The 19978-nt window shown below is 41.4% G+C and overlaps 1 protein-coding gene across 1 annotated transcript in view; it reads left to right on the forward strand.

The window, feature by feature from the left end:
• The window catches only part of LOC137433067 (A disintegrin and metalloproteinase with thrombospondin motifs 3), a 388598-nt gene that overhangs the window by 224249 nt on the left and 144371 nt on the right, over nucleotides 1-19978 (forward strand). The window contains exons 6-7 of the mRNA XM_068125510.2: nucleotides 6770-6853; nucleotides 7373-7529. Of these exons, the coding sequence (XP_067981611.2) occupies nucleotides 6770-6853; nucleotides 7373-7529 (241 nt within the window). The remainder of the gene's footprint in view (nucleotides 1-6769; nucleotides 6854-7372; nucleotides 7530-19978) is intronic.

The following is a 19978-nucleotide window of genomic DNA, read 5'->3' on the forward strand; positions in this document are numbered from 1 at the left end:
TTTGGAAATTATGGAAATCTACTCAAAATGTGTTCTGGAAATTGTTCTGGAAATCTGCTCAAAATGTGTTCTGGAGAACCACGCAACTGTGTTCTGGAAATTGTTTTGGAAATCTGCTCAAAATGTGTTCTGGAAATTGTTCTGGAAATCGACTCAAAATGTGTTCTGGGAATTGTTCTGGAAATCTGCTCAAAATGTGTTCTGGAAATTGTTCTGGAAAATCTCCTCAAAATGTGTTCTGGAGTTGTTCAGTGTGGTTTGTGTTCAAGTTCAAAATGTGTTCAGTTCCAGTTGAACAAGTCAACTCAACTGTGTTCTGGAAATTGTTTTGGAAATCTACTCAAAATGTGTTCTGGAAATTGGTATGGAAATCTACTCAAAATGTGTTCTGGAAATTGGTATGGAAATCGACTCAAAATGTGTTCTGGAAATTGTTCTGGAAATCGACTCAAAATGTTCTGGAAATTGTTCTGGAAATCTACTCAAATGTGTTCTGGAAATTGTTCTGGAAATCTACTCAAAATGTGTTCTGGAAATTGGTATGGAAATCTACTCAAAATGTGTTCTGGAAATTGGTATGGAAATCTACTCAAAATGTGTTCTGGAAATTGTTCTGGAAATCGACTCAAAATGTGTTCTGGAAATTGTTCTGGAAATCGACTCAAAATGTTCTGGAAATTGTTCTGGAATTCCACTCAAAATGTGTTCTGGAAATTGTTCTGGACATCTACTCAAAATGTGTTCTGGAATTTGTTCTGGACATCTACTCAAAATGTGTTCTGGAAATTGTTCTGGAAATATACTCAAAATGTGTTCTGGAGATGTTCTGGAAGTCTACTCATATGCGTTCTGGAAATCTACTCAAAAGGTGTTCTGGAAATTGTTCTAAAAATCTACTCAAATACGTTCTGGAAATTGTTCCAGAAATCCATTCAAAATTCCACTCAAAATGTGTTCTGGAAATTGTTTTGAAAATCTACTCAAAATGTGTTTTGGAAATTATGGAAATCTACTCAAAATGTGTTCTGGAAATTTGCTCAAAATGTGTTCTGGAAAAACCACGCAACTGTGTTCTGGAAATTGTTTTGGAAATCTGCTCAAAATGTGTTCTGGAAATTGTTCTGGAAATCGACTCAAAATGTGTTCTGGGAATTGTTCTGGAAATCTGCTCAAAATGTGTTCTGGAAATTGTTCTGGAAAATCTCCTCAAAATGTGTTCTGGAGTTGTTCAGTGTGGTTTGTGTTCAAGTTCAAAATGTGTTCAGTTCCAGTTGAACAAGTCAACTCAACTGTGTTCTGGAAATTGTTTTGGAAATCTACTCAAAATGTGTTCTGGAAATTGGTATGGAAATCTACTCAAAATGTGTTCTGGAAATTGGTATGGAAATCTACTCAAAATATGTTCTGGAAATTGGTATGGAAATCTACTCAAAATGTGTTCTGGAAATTGGTATGGAAATCGACTCAAAATGTGTTCTGGAAATTGGTATGGAAATCTACTCAAAATATGTTCTGGAAATTGGTATGGAAATCTACTCAAAATATGTTCTGGAAATTGGTATGGAAATCGACTCAAAATGTGTTCTGGAAATTGGTATGGAAATCTACTCAAAATGTGTTCTGGAAATTGGTATGGAAATCTACTCAAAATGTGTTCTGGAAATTGGTATGGACATCTACTCAAAATGTGTTCTGGAAATTGGTATGGAAATCTACTCAAAATGTGTTCTGGAAATTGGTATGGAAATCTACTCAAAATGTGTTCTGGAAATTGGTATGGAAATCTACTCAAAATGTGTTCTGGAAATTGGTATGGACATCTACTCAAAATGTGTTCTGGAAATTGTTCTGGAAATCGACTCAAAATGTTCTGGAAATTGTTCTGGAAATCTACTCAAATGTGTTCTGGAAATTGTTCTGGAAATCTACTCAAAATGTGTTCTGGAAATTGGTATGGAAATCTACTCAAAATGTGTTCTGGAAATTGGTATGGAAATCTACTCAAAATGTGTTCTGGAAATTGTTCTGGAAATCGACTCAAAATGTGTTCTGGAAATTGTTCTGGAAATCGACTCAAAATGTTCTGGAAATTGTTCTGGAATTCCACTCAAAATGTGTTCTGGAAATTGTTCTGGACATCTACTCAAAATGTGTTCTGGAATTTGTTCTGGACATCTACTCAAAATGTGTTCTGGAAATTGTTCTGGAAATATACTCAAAATGTGTTCTGGAGATGTTCTGGAAGTCTACTCATATGCGTTCTGGAAATCTACTCAAAAGGTGTTCTGGAAATTGTTCTAAAAATCTACTCAAATACGTTCTGGAAATTGTTCCAGAAATCCATTCAAAATTCCACTCAAAATGTGTTCTGGAAATTGTTTTGAAAATCTACTCAAAATGTGTTTTGGAAATTATGGAAATCTACTCAAAATGTGTTCTGGAAATTTGCTCAAAATGTGTTCTGGAAAAACCACGCAACTGTGTTCTGGAAATTGTTTTGGAAATCTGCTCAAAATGTGTTCTGGAAATTGTTCTGGAAATCGACTCAAAATGTGTTCTGGGAATTGTTCTGGAAATCTGCTCAAAATGTGTTCTGGAAATTGTTCTGGAAAATCTCCTCAAAATGTGTTCTGGAGTTGTTCAGTGTGGTTTGTGTTCAAGTTCAAAATGTGTTCAGTTCCAGTTGAACAAGTCAACTCAACTGTGTTCTGGAAATTGTTTTGGAAATCTACTCAAAATGTGTTCTGGAAATTGGTATGGAAATCTACTCAAAATGTGTTCTGGAAATTGGTATGGAAATCTACTCAAAATATGTTCTGGAAATTGGTATGGAAATCTACTCAAAATGTGTTCTGGAAATTGGTATGGAAATCGACTCAAAATGTGTTCTGGAAATTGGTATGGACATCTACTCAAAATGTGTTCTGGAAATTGACTCAAAATGTGTTCTGGAAATTGTTCTGGAAATCGACTCAAAATGTTCTGGAAATTGTTCTGGAAATCTACTCAAATGTGTTCTGGAAATTGTTCTGGAATTCCACTCAAAATGTGTTCTGGAAATTGTTCTGGACATCTACTCAAAATGTGTTCTGGAATTTGTTCTGGACATCTACTCAAAATGTGTTCTGGAAATTGTTCTGGAAATATACTCAAAATGTGTTCTGGAGATGTTCTGGAAGTCTACTCATATGCGTTCTGGAAATCTACTCAAAAGGTGTTCTGGAAATTGTTCTAAAAATCTACTCAAATACGTTCTGGAAATTGTTCCAGAAATCCATTCAAAATTCCACTCAAAATGTGTTCTGGAAATTGTTTTGAAAATCTACTCAAAATGTGTTTTGGAAATTATGGAAATCTACTCAAAATGTGTTCTGGAAATTTGCTCAAAATGTGTTCTGGAGAACCACGCAACTGTGTTCTGGAAATTGTTTTGGAAATCTGCTCAAAATGTGTTCTGGAAATTGTTCTGGAAATCGACTCAAAATGTGTTCTGGGAATTGTTCTGGAAATCTGCTCAAAATGTGTTCTGGAAATTGTTCTGGAAAATCTCCTCAAAATGTGTTCTGGAGTTGTTCAGTGTGGTTTGTGTTCAAGTTCAAAATGTGTTCAGTTCCAGTTGAACAAGTCATCTCAACTGTGTTCTGGAAATTGTTTTGGAAATCTACTCAAAATGTGTTCTGGAAATTGGTATGGAAATCTACTCAAAATGTGTTCTGGAAATTGGTATGGAAATCTACTCAAAATGTGTTCTGGAAATTGGTATGGAAATCGACTCAAAATGTGTTCTGGAAATTGTTCTGGAAATCGACTCAAAATGTTCTGGAAATTGTTCTGGAAATCTACTCAAATGTGTTCTGGAAATTGTTCTGGAAATCTACTCAAAATGTGTTCTGGAAATTGTTTTGGAAATCTACTCAAATGTGTTCTGGAAATTGTTCTGGAAATATACTCATAATGTGTTCTCGAAATTGTTCTCAATTGGGTGAAGACTTGCATATGGCAAAGGATGAAACATTTCAGACTTTTCTCTTATAAATCCAATATTGACTTAGACTTATACATTTTGTGCCAATGCAAGTGCTTTGTTTTTATTGCCATTTTTAAACATCAAAAAATTCCTTGTACTTTTTTTTTTTTTTGCATTCCCAAAATTCTAAGGACAGCACATCTACAGTCACGTGAAAAAGTAAGTACACCCCATGTAAAGTTTTGACTTTTTCAACATATTTCAACACAGCTATTTGATCTTCATTTCGACAATATTGATAGATAAAGGTGATATAATATAACAAATATCATGAAACATTTACATTTTGTAGTCCATTGTATAATTTAAATAAACATAAATGCAAATTTCGCATGTGGAAAAAGTAAGTACACCCCGACATTTATCACTACTTCAAATACCTAAATTTAGAATCAGGTGCACCAGCTCAGGTGCAAATGATTAGAACATCGTTGGAGAGGATCTTGGAGGAACCTGTCTCATTTAAACCTCAGACATTTAGTTTGGTTTGCTCTTTGTTGTTGAAGTGTGCGGCGTCACCATGCCGAGATCAAAAGAGCTCTCTGAGGCCTTCAGAAAGAAGGTTATAGATGCCTACGAGTCTGGGAAGGGATTTAAAAAGATCTCCAAACAATTTGAAATCAATCATTCGACTGTCCGGAAGATCATCTACAAGTGGAGAAGATTCCAAACAACTGCCAACTTGTTCAGGCCAGGCCACCCCAGCAAGTTCAGCCTGAGAGCAGACCGCAAGATGCTGAAAGAAGTCTCCAAGAACCCCAGAATGTCATCACGGGACCTACAGGTAGCTCTTGCCACTGTTGATGTCAAAGTTCACGAGTCTACCATTAGAAAGAGGCTGCACAAATTTGATCTACATGGGAGGTGTGCCAGGAGGAAACCTTTGCTGTCCAGAAAGAACATCAGGGCAAGACTAATGTTTGCCAATGAACAATGAGGCAAAGACCAGCATTTCTGGAACAATGTGCTCTGGACAGATGAGTCAAAGGTAGAGCTATTTGGCCACAGTACCAGAAGACATGTTTGGCGAAAACCAAAGACAGCATTTGACCACAAGAACCTGATACCAACTGTAAAGCATGGTGGTGGAAATATTATGGTTTGGGGCAACTTTGCTGCATCAGGGCCTGGGCAGCTCACCATCATGGAATCCACTATGAATTCTTCATTGTACCAGAGGGTGCTTGAGGATAATGTGAGGCCATCTGTCGGAAAGATGAAGCTCAACCGAAGGTGGACCTTGCAACCTGACAATGACCCTAAACATACCAGTAAATCCACCAAGTAATGGCTGAAAAGAAAGAAATGGAGGGTTCTGGGGTGGCCAAGTCAAAGCCCGGATCTAAATCCCATCGAGATGTTGTCGGGGGATTTGAAACGAGCTGTGCATGCAAGAAACCCCTCAAACATCGCACAGCTGAAAGAATTCTGCATGGAGGAGTGGTCAAAAATTTATCCCAGTCGATGTCAGAGACTGGTAGACAGTTATAACAAACGCCTCCTTGAGGTTGTTTCTGCGAAAGGGGGCATTACCACCTACTAGAGCCAAGGGTGTACTTACTTTTTCAGATGCGAAATTTGCATTTATGTTTATTTAAATTATACAATGGACTACAAAATGTAAATGTTTCATGATATTTGTTATATTATATCACCTTTATCTATCAATATTGTTGAAATGAAGATCAAATAGCTGTATGTTGAAATATGTTGAAAAAGTCAAAACTTTACATGGGGTGTACTTACTTTTTCACGTGACTGTACAACTGAAATGAATCTTCCAAACATGCACGCTCTTTTTTTTTTTACCCCATCAATAAAAATCATCATCTGCTGTATTGTCTTGTCAATTTAATATAAACTATTTCGGATCATGTTGGGATTTCTGCCTTTAGGCCTGGAGTCCACAGACTTTAATCGACCACTGATCTTGCACTTACTATGAAGGAGGGTTGGTATAATCTATCTATAATTCCATTAATCTCTGTGTGTATGTGTGTATGTGTGTATGTGTGTATGTGTGTATGTGTGTTTGTATGTTTGTCTGTGACCGCTGTTTCTCGACAACTACCGGTCCGATATACTTGAAACTTGCCAGGTATATTGCTGGGGACCCGAGGATGTGCCTTTTCAAGGTTTGAAATTAATCGGACAAGTAGTTACCGAGCTATGGCGATTTCTTTACCAAACACCGCAAGCCGTTCGCTTTGGACCAAACCATTTCATGTAAATAGAGGGGGGGGTTCTGTGGTCGTTGCGAATGGACCAAACCATTCATGTAAATAGAGGGGGGGGTTCTGTGGTCGTTACTGCCACGTGGTTTCAAAGTTTTTTTTTGTTGTTGTTGTTTGCACGCATGTTTTTTTGCACCCACGTACGGGCACGCCCTAGGATGTTTACACACACACACCCCTACACAAATTTTTTTTTTTTTTTTTTTTTGGCAAGGAACGGCACCCACGTACGGGCACGTCCTAGCTTATATATAGTACGGGCATGCCCTAGTATTTACAACATCTACTAAACAATTTGTACAAAGTCTTAGTGACATTGGCACCCCATCAGAAATTGAAAAACAGTTGTGAATGCATGTAAACTTTCCTATTTACTTCAATGTCCCAATACATAGGCAAAATAGTATAATGCAGATTCATTTCAACAACCTTTTCAATAACGTTAGGAGACTGTAAATAACCTGAAGCAATTAAACATGAACACCTATGTATCCTTTCTGAAATCCAGGTCAATGAAATCTATCAAGATGAATCCCTTGGTGTGAAGATTAACATTGTTCTGGTACGGATTATTATGCTGGGATACCGACAGGTGAGGTGGAGCATCACTTACAATAATATCAATGCAGTGTTGTGGTTACATTTGGTACATAATGCAAGTATACAACTTGGTCTAATCAATCTCAAACTATTAAAAATATACATTGCAGCACCACAATGTAAGTTGGCATCCAAGCTGGCAAATCTACTCAGTGCTTTGTCCTTTGAATTGCTTCTCTCTACACACAGCCGAGCAGTTTTACATGTCATGCGATTTTGCACTCTGATATTATTTAGACATACTCGTACATTTGTTAAAAGTTAACACCTGATGTCAATAGTTTGTTTCTTCTGTTTGACATAAATTTAAAAATGGAATGCCTGAACTAATTGGAAGCATAGCAACTTCAACGAGGTAGCTTGGGTTTGCATCGCCAATTGGGACAAACATAATGCAGAGAAAGGTCTTTGTACGTACGATTTGGATGCACACAAAATATGCGTCCAAATTGTATATATACCATATTTTCTTCAAAAAGAAATGAATGTATTTTTCTTGTCTTTGTTTCAGTCCATCAATCTCATTGAACAAGGGAACCCCTCTCGCAGTCTCGAGCAGGTGTGCCGTTGGGCACACGAACAACAACGAGTGCGTTCTACCGATGCTGAACACCATGATCATGCCATATTCCTTACCCGGCAACCCTTTGGGCCTGGTGGAATGCAAGGCAGGTTTTGTAGTGACAGATTTGAATAACCGTTCTGTCGTTCTACCCAAATAAAGGTACACAGCCGATTCAAAAGCATCCAAGAAAGCTGCACAAGGTAAGCGCTGTGCAGTTGTGTCTTGCAGCTCTGTTAATAACAGAGCTGCAAGATACCGTAAATATCTGCAAGCAATATCTGCAAGATACCGTATAGTTGCAGCCCCTTATCTGCAAGTGTTATCAAAATAAGATACCGTAAAAGTACTTCTCTGTAGTATCCAAATCCTGATTCTGAGAAATCAGAAGACCTTGCTAATAGTTGAGTAGATTCTCGCCAGACGAATACAGTCACTATAAAGTATAAATCATCAGAAAGACGTTAGTCAAACACACTGTACACGTGACACGCTTTCTTATCTGCGCATGCGTAGAGCAAGCTTCAGGGTTGAGCGAGTATGGAAACTAGGATCTTTATATTTACATATCAGTTAATTGACCATTAACCACTGCAGTAGATGCAGTATGCCAAAACAAAGATGAAACTGTTCTGTATGAAGGCCTCAGTGTGCGCTGACATAGCGAATCTGCGGCCGAAAACCCGCGACTGGAGGGTTCGTGATCACGTGTCCCGTGTGCGGTGTATAGCACTGTTACCTCACTATTATTTTATTTTCATACATGTAACAATGAAAATCAAGGCATTTCCCAAGACATGATATTTCTGCTGATATTATTTCATGCCACATAACATTATCATGGGACACGCATAACGCCGACACTGAGGCAAATGTATCTAGCGGCTCCGCCCCCATCAAGCTGATTGACAGTCATAGCCACGCCTACCCCAGTCCGATTATTACCCGCGCCAGAGGAGCGGGTATTGCCTTTGAGTCGGTTGTTACCCTGGCAAAACAAAAAAAAAATTTCTTCCAATTACTGTATATTGCTCACTCCGGTTTGTGTGTTTGTGTGTTTGTCTGTCCGCTCACTTATACTTGCCTACAGGTCACAATTTTAAATCGATCTTCACGAAACTTCACCAAATGGTAGCATTCGTGGTAGCATAAAATCCTATATATTTTTGGGGTCAAAAGGTCAACATAGGCCAAAGGTCAACCACTTTTTTCGAATTTCTAAAATCCTCAATTTTCATCCGATTGACTTGAAATTTGAATAGGATTTACATATCAGTTAACTGAATTCAACCAACTATTTTTGAGATCAGCATAGGCCAAAAGGTCAACATAGGCCAAAGGTCAACCACTTTTTTCAAATTTCTAAAATCCTAAATTTTCATCCGATTTACTTGAAATTTGAAAAGGATTTACATATCGGCTAAGTGAATTCAACCAACAACTATTTTTGAGATCAGCATAGCCCAAAAGGTCAAAATAGGCCAAAGGTCAACCACTTTTTTTCAAATTTCCAAAATCCTCAATTTTAAACCAATTGGCTTGAAATTTGAATAGGATTTACATATCGGCAAAATGAATTCAACCACCAACTATTTTTGAGATCAGTGTAGGCCAAAAGGTCAACATAGGCCAAAGGTCAACCACTTTTTTGGAATTTCTAAAAGCCTCAATTTTCATCTGATTGACTTGAAATTTGTATTGGATTTTCATATCAGCTAACTGAATTCAACCACCAACTATTTTGAGATCAGTGTAGGCCAAAAGGTCAACATAGGCCAAAGGTCAACCACTTTTTTTGGAATTTCTAAAAGGCTAAATTTTCATCTGATTGACTTGAAATTTGAATTGGATTTTCATATCGGCTAACTGAATTCAACCACCAATTATTTGTGAGGTCAAAAGGATTCTCTATTGAGTGCCATTCTGCTTTGTTCTGTTTTGCCAAGTGTCGCTCTATGAGTGATTTTTCATTTGTCTGTCTGTCTGTCTGTCTGTCTGTCTGTCTGTTTGTCCGCACAGATTAAATATGATTTTCTCTGCAACCGTTGGTCCAATTGACAGGAATTTTTTTTACCATAGGTGCAACTCCACCTGTAGAATTTTTTTATGATAATTATGACGTCATAGGTCACGTGGTTCGGCCGCCATCTTGGAAAAATCGAAAAACTGCACCTCTATATCTCAGAAAGCGCTGAACAGAAAAAATTGAGACATGGCTCATTGTAAAGAACTCTCCATGGGGAATAAAATACGTTAATGATGATGTCATAGGTGCCTCCATTATGACGTCATAATTCGACAAGTACAAAACTTCATCCTATCAAGATGAAATTTCTTGAGTGCCATGTCGGCATAAACTGGTGGAGGAAAAAAAATTTGATGACGTCATCGGTCTTGTGGTTCGGCTGTCATCTTGGAAAAACCAAAAAATTTGCATGTCTATATCTCCGAAAGCGCTGAATAGAAAAAATTGAGACATGGCTCATTGTAAAGAACTCTCCATGGGGAATAAAATATGTTAATGATGATGTCATAGGTGCCTCCATTATGACGTCATAATTTGACAAGTACAACACGTAATCTGATCAAGATGAAATTTCTTGAGGATAATCTCGGAATAAATTCGTTTAGAAAAAAAATAATGATGACGTCATCGGTCACATGGTTTTGCCGCCATATTTGTTTGAACACAAAAGCCTTAAAAAAAACACTGAAAATACATCCTGGCGAGGGTTTGCAATCTCTGATTGCTCTTTTTCTTGTTTTACATAGGAATGTAGTTTTTCGCACTTTTCGTGGAATACTTTCAAGCTACGAGAATTATAATACCAAAGGATGTTGCAGGAAGTAAAACTCGGTCGAATGGTAGCAGTATCATTGCCATTGATAGAGGCAGCTCGAAAATATGCCTTCTGAAGAAGATTATTATTATTATGATTTTTTTTTGTTTGTTTTTTTTTTTTTTGTATACAAGATCGAGGCTCGTGAAAGAGCTAACATTAATCACACAAAAAGACAAACCGACACACAAAACACAAAAAACAAGGGGAGCGGCAGACAAGATGGGGAGAGAGGGGGAAGGACACAAAAGAGAGGGGGAAGAGGGGGAAGGACACAAACACAACATTTGAGAGCAGGGACATCGGGAGGACTTTGGGGGGAGGTGGGAGAGGAATAAAACATATGAACACTGCAAGGACTCTGGGGTGAATTACCGGGGGTAGAAAAGATCATGGTTTTCGATGGGGGAAGATAAGAGATGGTGGTGAACAGCTGTTTTAAAGACCTGGAGGGAGGAGTGGGATTGAAGGGAGTGGGGGAGTTTGTTCTAGAGGCGGGAGAAAAGGGGAATGAAAGAGTGAAGGTGAGCAGAGAGCCTAGACTTTGGCAGTTTAACCATAAGATGGTTGCAGGCAGATCTTGTGCGACCTGAAGGAATATTGGGGGAACAGAGCACAGAGAGAGCTGGGGGAGCAAGGCCGGAGAGGAGTCGGTAGAAGACAGAAAGACCACCAACCTGCCTGCGGTGAGTGAGTGAAAGGCCCTCGGTGTTGACTACATCGCAGGAGATTCCAATGATTCTGAAAGCTTTGGCCTCAACAGCGTGAAGCCGAGCAAGGTGTGAGGCAGGAGCACCAGCCCAGAGGGGAGAACAGTATTCCATTGAGCTGCGGATGAAAGCCTTGTATGTGGTGAGGAGCTCAGGTGTGCCAAGGAAGGACTTCGCACGACGGAGGATGCCCAGTCGGCGACTGGCTTTGGAGGCCAGCTTGGAAATGTGGTTTTCCCAAGAAAGATCATGGCAGATAGTGAGACCCAAAAGCTTGAGCGACAGAACTTCTTGGAGAGGATTGTTGAGAAAGTAGATGGGAGGGTTGTCCAGTCGGTCCTTTTGGAGAGACATTGTAAGAGTGTGAGATTTGTCAGGATTGAAAGACATGTTCCACTTGTTTGACCAGTCTGTGATTTTGTCCAGGTCTGCAGAGAGTGAGGAGGCTGCAGACTGCCGATCTGAGGGATGAGGAATGGAGTGACAGAGAGTAGAGTCGTCAGCAAAGAGATAGAGAGGATTTTCAAGAGAGTCACAGAGATCATTGATGAAGACCAGAAAAAGCACAGGGCCCAGAACACTACCTTGGGGAACTCCAGCCTGAACAGGAAGAGGAGATGAGAGAAACCCATTCAGGGCCACACGTTGCCTACGACCAGAGAGGAAGTCCGCCAGCCATGCGTGGACATTTCCATGGATACCAAAGGAGGAGAGTTTGGTGAGCAGAGCAGGGTGCCAGACCGTATCGAAGGCACGTGAAATGTCAAGGGAGACAGCTCTAATTTCCTGTTTGGCGTTGAGGACCTCCATCCATTGTTGAGAAAGCAGAAGCAGCATGTCCAGAGTAGAGTGACCAGGTCTGAAACCAAATTGATGATCAGAGATCAAGCCATTGGAGAAGAGGAAAGATTTAATATCTGAAGCAATGATGGATTCCATGACTTTGCTGATAATTGGGAGAAGGCTGATTGGTCTGTAGTTGCTGGGATCTGTTTTTGCACCTTTTTTGTGCAAAGCGGTGATGTTGGCTGATTTCCAAGCAGATGGCAGATGACCTTGAGCAAAAGAGAGGGTGAAGAGAACAGAAAGAGGGAGTGAAAGAGCAGAAGAACATGATTTTAGGACCCGTGGGCTGATGCCGTCAGGACCAGTTGCAGAATCAGAGTCGAGGGTTGACAGAAACTTTTCCACCTTGTCAGGAGGAAAGGACACAGAGTCCAGGAGCAGCTGGGTACGACTGGGTACGGTGGGTACAGAGAGGGATGGGTTTGGGACACAAGATTTAGAGGCAAACACAGAGTTGAGGCATTCAGCTTTTTCACGTGCGATTATTATTACTAACAGAGTACCCACCCTATGGGTGACCCTATGGGCGTTCTTGTTCCAAGCGTACGACACATTTTCTGCTATCTCTTATTGGAGGATATCTTCTGATTATACAACTGATTTGACTTGGATTTCTTGATTATTTCATTTGGTAATATTGCTGGATCTATGTTCAACTTCGGTGGCCTTGGTTTTTGAGGCATCTCAATTTTCCAGAAAAAACAAACATCAACCATCACCCGAACTAACAATACCCACGACCAATCCACACTCACCTCTTCCTCCCTCCTTCCCCTTCCATCAACTCCTCAAAATCCTCCTTCAACCATCACCCGAGCTAGCAATACCCACGACAACCCCACACCTCCGCCCACCCTCCCCTTCACCATCTCCTCAAAATCCCCCTTTAACATCACCCAAGCTAACAATACCCATGATAACCCCACAACACCCTCTTTCCTTCCCTCCACCATCCTCTCACAATCCCTTATCAACCATCACTCTCGCTAACAATACTCACGACCACCCCTCGCCATCACGACACAATCCCCCATCAGCTATCACCGTAACTAACAATGCTCACGACCAGCCCACACCATCCCCCAACAACCATCACCCTAGCTAACAACACCCACACACCACACCCACTCCAACATCCCCAATCATTATCGGAATCCGAGCAGCTCGGAATGCACTGTCCCTATGTACTGTCACCAGCAGGATCACAGTGAGTTCACAATGTGATGTCACTGGCAAACTCAAAAATCGACACTCGAGGGCTTTTTTCAGCACTTTGTGATTCACAAATAAAATATAATCCCCTTCAAATTAGACTTTGATTGATTGTCAATGGTTTTCAGAGGGAAAAAAATTGCATTTGGGTTCCCCTTTAAGGCTCTTTTGGGTCTTTGCTGTGTTTTCAGGACTTTTGGGTCTTTTTGGTCTTTTGGGTCTTTTCGGTCTTAAGGGTGTTTTTGGTCTTTGGTGTCTTTTCAGTCTTCGGGTTCATTTTGGTCTTTTGGGTGTTTTGGTCTTCAGGGTATTTGGGGTCCATTGGGTCTCCGTCTTTTCGGTGTTCGGGGTATTTTGGGTATGCAGGGTATTTTCGGTGTTCGGGGTATTTTCGGTGTTCGGGTTTTTGGGGTCTTTGGGGTTTTTTGGAGTTTTTCAGGATATTTTGGGTCTTCGGGGTCTTTTCAATATTTTAGGTCTTCGGGATCTTTTTGGTCTTCAGGGTCTTTAAGGGTATTTGGGGTATTTTGGGTCTTTGGAGTCCATTGGGTCTCCGGGGTCTTTTTGATGTTTGGGGTATTTTGGGTACGAGTGTGACTCGGCTCAAAATGTGTTCTGGAAATTGTTCTAGAAATATACTCAAAATGTGTTCTGGTGTGCAATAGAGAAGCTGATGGAAAACGTGAAAGATGAGGAAGTTGTTGTGGTAGGAGGAGACCTAAATGGACATGTGGGAAGGAGTATGGATGGTTTTGAGGGAGTTCATGTGTGTTTCGGAAATGGTGTGAGAAATGGAGAAGGTGAAAGGATTTTGGAGTTTGCTGATTGAGCTGATTTGTTGATTTGTAATACTCAGTTCCAGAAAGAGGATAATAAGCTTGTTATATACACGTCAGGTGGGTCGACGACAACCGTTGAATACCTGCTGGTGCGTAGGCGAGATAGGGGGCACCTCCGGGACACAAAGGTGATCCCGGGGGAGGAGGCTGTTTCACAGCACCACTTGGTTGTCTGCGACATAAGGGTGAAAGGTGCGAGGAGAGCTCGGTGGGTGAAGTACCAACCGAGAATGAAGGTGTGGAGGTTAAAAGAGGTGAGAGTGAGGGCGGCATTAAAAGAGAGGCCGAGTATGGTAGAGGATGATGTGGTTGAGCTTGAAAGTGGTTGGATGTCAATGAAAGATAGTCTGTTGGGAGCCGTTGGTGAGGTATGTGGATGGACAAAAGGACCACCGAGGCACTCGGAAACATGGTGGTGGGATGATGAAGTTGGAAAGAAGATTGACGAGAAGAGGAAGAAGTTCAAGGAGTGGTAGAAGGCAAAGGGTATGGGGGCAGAAAAGGCAGAGCATGAAAGTTAGAAGGCTGCAAAGAAAGAGGTAGCAAAGGCGCAAGAGGTATGTAGGAAAGTGTTCGGAGAACGCTTGGATTTGGAAGAGGGTCAGAGAGCGGTATTCAGGATTGCAAAGCACATAGCGAAAGAGAGGTGTGATGTGATGGGGGTGAGTTGCTTGAAGGATGAAGTGGGGAAAATGGTTGTGGACCCAGATGGAATTAAAGGAAGATGGAAGAGATATAATGAAATGCTGTTGAATGCAGAGAATGAATGGGATGGCAAAAAAGAGAGTAACCCAGTTTTAGGACCGGCAGAGAAGATAACCGAGAAGGAAGTTGAGGAAGCGATAAAAGCAATGAAGAGTAGAAAAGCGGTAGGGTCGACGGGAGTTGTGGGAGATGTGTTTAAGGCAGCGGGAAATTGGGTTGTGAAGAGAATGACAGAGATCTGTAATCTGGTGGTGAAAGAAGGCCGCATTCCAGTGGATTGGGAACTGAGTAGCCTCGTCCCTCTATACAAGGGGAAAGGTGACCCTCTGGACTGTGGCTCCTATCAAGCGATAAAGTTATTGGAGCATGGAATGAAGGTATTGGAAAGGGTGTTGGAAAGGAGGATAAGGAAGAAAGTGAAGATTGTCGAAATGCAGTTTGGATTTATGCCAGGAAGAGGAACGACAGACGCACTTTTTATTGTGAGGCAGTTGCAGGAGAAGTACATGGAGAAGAGGAAGAAGTTGTTTCTTGGGTTTGTTGATCTGGAGAAAGCATTCGATAGGGTTCCACATGAAGTAGTGACATGGGCATTGAGGAAGTTAGGAGTGGAGGAATGGTTGATCAGTGTAGTGATGGCAATGTACGAGAGAGCGTGCACAGCTGTAAGGACGAAGGACGGGAATAGTGGTGAGTTTGAGGTGAAGGTGAGAGTGCATCAGGGGTCGGTACTAAGTCCACTACTATTTGTAGCTGTGATGGAGGTGCTGGCTCGGAATGCAAAGGAGGGTTTACCATGGGAGTTGTTGTATGCAGATGATCTGGTGTTGATTGCAAAAAGTATGGATGGACTGAAGGAGAAGATGAACAAGTGGAAGGAATGTATGGAGACAAAAGGCCTGAAGGTGAATATCGGAAAAACGAAGGTGATGGCAGGTGGTAAAGCATGTGGTGAGGTGGAAATAACTGGGAAGTGGCCGTGTGCTGTGTGCAGGAACGGTGTTGGAGTGAATTCCATTCAATGTACAATGTGCGATGAGTGGGTTCATCAAAAATGTAGTGGTTTGAGAGGGTCATTTATCAGTGTGGCAAGTACATTCAAGTGTAAGGTGTGCACAGAGGGAGCTGCAGATGGAGGAAATTTTGAGTTGGATCTTGGAGATGGCGTGAAGCTGGAAGGTGTGAAAACATTTTGTTACCTCGGAGACATGCTGAATGGAGAAGGTGGATCAGACTCGGCAACGGTTGCTCGAGTGAGATGTGCATGGAAGAAGTTTCGGGAACTGAGTGGCGTGCTGACGAGGAGGGAAGTGTCGTTGAAGCTGAAGGGAAAGGTGTATGCTGCATGTGTGAGAAGTGTTATGATTTATGGGAGCGAGACATGGGTTATGAAAGTAGAGCGGCAAAGAAGGCTGGAAAGTGTGGAAATGCGAATGGTTTGGTGGATGTGTGGAGTATTGTTGAGAGAGAGGAAGACAAATGATGAATTGTGAAAGATGATGGGAATGGAGCCTGTGATGGATGCTGTGAAGAGAAACAGTTTGAGATGGTTTGGTTATGTGTTGAGGAAGGATGAAAGTGACTGGTAGAGAAGAGTGATGGGAGTGAATGTAGAAGGAAGTAGAGGATGGGGAAGACCGAGAAAGACTTGGCTCAAGATGGTGGAAGAAGAAATGCGGGCAGGGGGGTTAACAAGGGGAGATGCAGAAAATAGGGCAAAATGGAGAAGATTGTCATGGGGACCACAAGGCTAACCCCCACTCCTGCACGGAAAATGGCCTTAAAATGCCTGTTGTTTTTTTTGTTGTTTGTTTGTGACTCAGCGCACTCCGCGCGCCTCACCACACATCGTTTCAGAGGGATAGGCATCTTTGACCATTTCGGTGTCTTTTGGGTCTTTTGGGTCTGCATGGTGTTTTGGGTCTTCAGGGCCATTTGGGTCTTCAGAGTCTTTTGGATCCTCTGGGCCTTTCAGGGTGTTTATGGTCTTTGGGGTGTTTTGGGTCTTCGGGGTCTTTTGGGTCTTCAGTGTCTTCAGGGGCTTTTGGGTCTTAAGAGTCTTTTATTTCCTCTTGGTCTTTAAGTGTCTTTGGGGTATTTTGGTTATTCGGGGTATTTTGTGTCCAAAGGGTCTTTAAGGGTCTTTGGGGTCTTCAGGGTGTTTTGGGTCTTCACAGTGTTTTGGGTCTTCAGGGTGTTTTGTGTCTTCGGGGTCTTTTGGGTCTTCGGTGTCTTCAGGGGATTTTGGGTATTCAGGGTCTTTTGGTTCATCTGGGTCTTTTGAGTCTTCGGGGTCTTTTGTGTCTTCAGGGACATTTGGGGTCTTTTGTTTTTTTTCGGGTCTTCAGGATATTTTGGGTCTTCGGGGTCATTTCAATATTTCGGGTGTTTGGGGTATTTTCTGTGTTCGGGCCTTTGGGGTCTTTTGGGAATTTTCAGTCTTTGGGGTCTTTTAGGTATTTGGGGTATTTTGGGTCTTTGGGATCTTTTAGGTAATTTCAGTCTTTGGGGCATTTTTGGTCTTTGGGGTATTTCAGTCTTTGGGGTCTTTTAGGTATTTGGGGTCTTTTCAGTCTTTTGGGTCTTTTAGGTATTCTGGGTCTTTTGAGTTTTTGGGGTCTTTTAGGTCTTTGGGGTATTTTGTGTCTTCGGGGCCTTTTGGATCTTCAGGGAGTTTTCAGTCTTTGGGGTATTTGGGGTCTTCTGGGTCTTTGGGGTCTTTTCAGTATTCAGGTCTTTTGGGTCTTTTCAGTCTTTGTGGTCTTTTAGGTCTTCGGGGCCTTTTGGGTTTTCGGGGTCTTTTGGATCTTCGGGGTCTTTTCAGTCTTTGGGGTATTTTAGATCTCTGGGGTCTTGTCCGTCTTTGGAGTCTTCCGTTTTTTTTTGGTGTTTTGGGTCTTTGGGTCTTTTGAGTTGTTGCGGGTCTTTTAGGTCTTTGGGGCCTTTTGGGTCGTCGGGGCCTTTTGGGTCCTCATGGCCTTTTGGGTCTTCGGGGCCTTTTGGGTCTTCCGGGTCTTTTCAGTCTTTGGGGTATTTTAGCTCTTCGGTGCCATTTATGTCTTTGGGGCCTTTTGGGTCTTCAGGGCCTTTTTGGTCTTCGGGGTCTTTTAAGTCTTTGGGGGTATTTTAGGTCTTTGGGGCCTTTTGGGTGTTCGGGGCCTTTTGGGTCTTCGGGGCCTTTTTGGGTCTTTGGGGCATTTTGGGTCTTCAGGGTCTTTTCAATCTTTGGGGTCTTTTGAGTCTTTGTGGTTCTTTTAGGTCTTCGGGGCCTTTTGTGTCTTCGGGGCCTTTTGGGTCTTCTGGGTCTTTTGGAGTATTTTGGGTTCTCGGGGTCTTCTCAGTATTTTGGGTCCTCGGGGGGGAGGGGGGATGGGGGGAGGGTTGTATTTTGGGTTCTCTGTGTACTTTAGGTTAACTATTTCAGGTTACATTTGTGGGTGGAATCAGGTCAGCTGTCCAACCAATGGGTGTAGTGCGGACATACATACATACATACATACATACATACATACATACATACAAACACTTGCTCCATTATATATAGAGACTAGTGGGGTCACCCGTGGGAATCCCACGGGCATGGACGTGTGTGACATTTCGACATCTTCATTTAGTTGCTGCACATTCAGTTTTACAAAATGGTTACTGGCAATTTATCAGATCCACAAATGATGTAAACTACACAATTTATTTACTTCCGATAACATGTGAATGCATGTGCGTGGGTTACATGGGAATGCCTGTGCACATGGGATAGCCGCATGCACATGGGAAATGCAGTTTGAAATGTGTGATTACATCTCATGTAAAATGTCACTTCAAGAGCTCAAATCCTCTTCCTTCCACATCACGCCCCCCGCACCGGGGAGTGGATAACCCACACACACAGGGGAGTGGGTGTCACAGACACACACGGGGGAGTGGGTCACACACACACACACACACACACACACAGAGACGGGGGGGGGGGGGGGGAGACTGGGTCACGCACACACACACACATACACATACAAATATACACATACACACAAATACACATGCACGCACATATATATATACACACACACACACACACACACACACATATGTACAAATACACACACATACATATATATATATATACACACACACACACACACACACACACACACACATACATACACACACACACACACACACGTACACACACATGTACATGTGTCTTTTGGGTGGTGTATAAGAACATCACATAACACCTATCTCTCCTGGGAAAACCAATGTTACTCTTTTCGTTACAGAATACAAAATGACGTTTAATGATTTGAGGGATTTCAAATAAACTTCTTTAAAGTGTACGTGCACATAGATTATAAAATAAGAACGGAAAAATATCAAAGTAAGACCATAAAAATATCTCTCAGCAATGTCCCGTCTGTTTATTTATTTATTTTACATATGTGAATTACACGTCCATGCACACGTGAAATGGAGTTTGTTTATTCATTCTGGATGTGAACACTATGTTGAAAACTGGTGTGAAAACAAACAAAAAAAGATCGATGGAATGAATGGAAGTTTAAACAGAATGACCTTTACTTCTGGATAATAATGATGAATGAAATAAGAACGAAGAAATATATATGTCGGCATCATTGTTGACGATTTTGTGACGACTGTCATCAAACGGAAAAGTAATATATCTTAACGGAAAAGAAAAGCAAATTTTTAATATATGTCGACATTTTCCCGTCTGTGTAATGTTGGGAGGTGTATGATACATCGTGCCGCAATTTTTTATATATTTCGGCATTTCCCGTGTGTGTGTGAATTTTCTCAATTATTTCTGACACTGAATCTAAAACCATCGATACAAATGAAATGAGATGGTGAGTTAGATTGGAGATAAAGCCGTGAGAGAGTGTCAATAGCCTTTATATGAAAGGCCTTTGAGAATGCATTTCGTTTCATAAACGGAAACTTTCATCTGATTTTCTTCCTGTTTTTTTTCAACCAAGTCTAAAACCATGTTAGCGACTGTTAAAAATTAAATGATATATCGAATTAGAGTTGAAATAAAACTGTGAGAGAGAGCAAGACACCACGGGCCTAACTAAACAGGCCTCAAAGCTAAGCGAGTAAATAAAATGGTGGATATTTGTTTTTGAAGCCCCTTCCAGAACGGGTGGTAAGATAGCCAAGAGAGATGCACCCTCACCTCTAAGCTGGCTAGCCTGGATTTGAATCCCGACACAGCTATAAACTGTCATCTTAAAGTATCCCTCCTCATGTATGGCGATACATCATCAATGTGTGCGTTGCTCATCCGAATCACTGACCGAGGATCAGGCTGCCAGCATTTGTTGCTGGTCGATGTTAAACTAAACATCTCATTGTGTCTTTTGTGAGGAGTTGAACAAATTACAA

This window comes from Myxine glutinosa, chromosome 8 (genome assembly GCF_964187855.1).
Source record: "Myxine glutinosa chromosome 8, kmMyxGlut1.1, whole genome shotgun sequence".
Taxonomy (NCBI): domain Eukaryota; kingdom Metazoa; phylum Chordata; class Myxini; order Myxiniformes; family Myxinidae; genus Myxine; species Myxine glutinosa.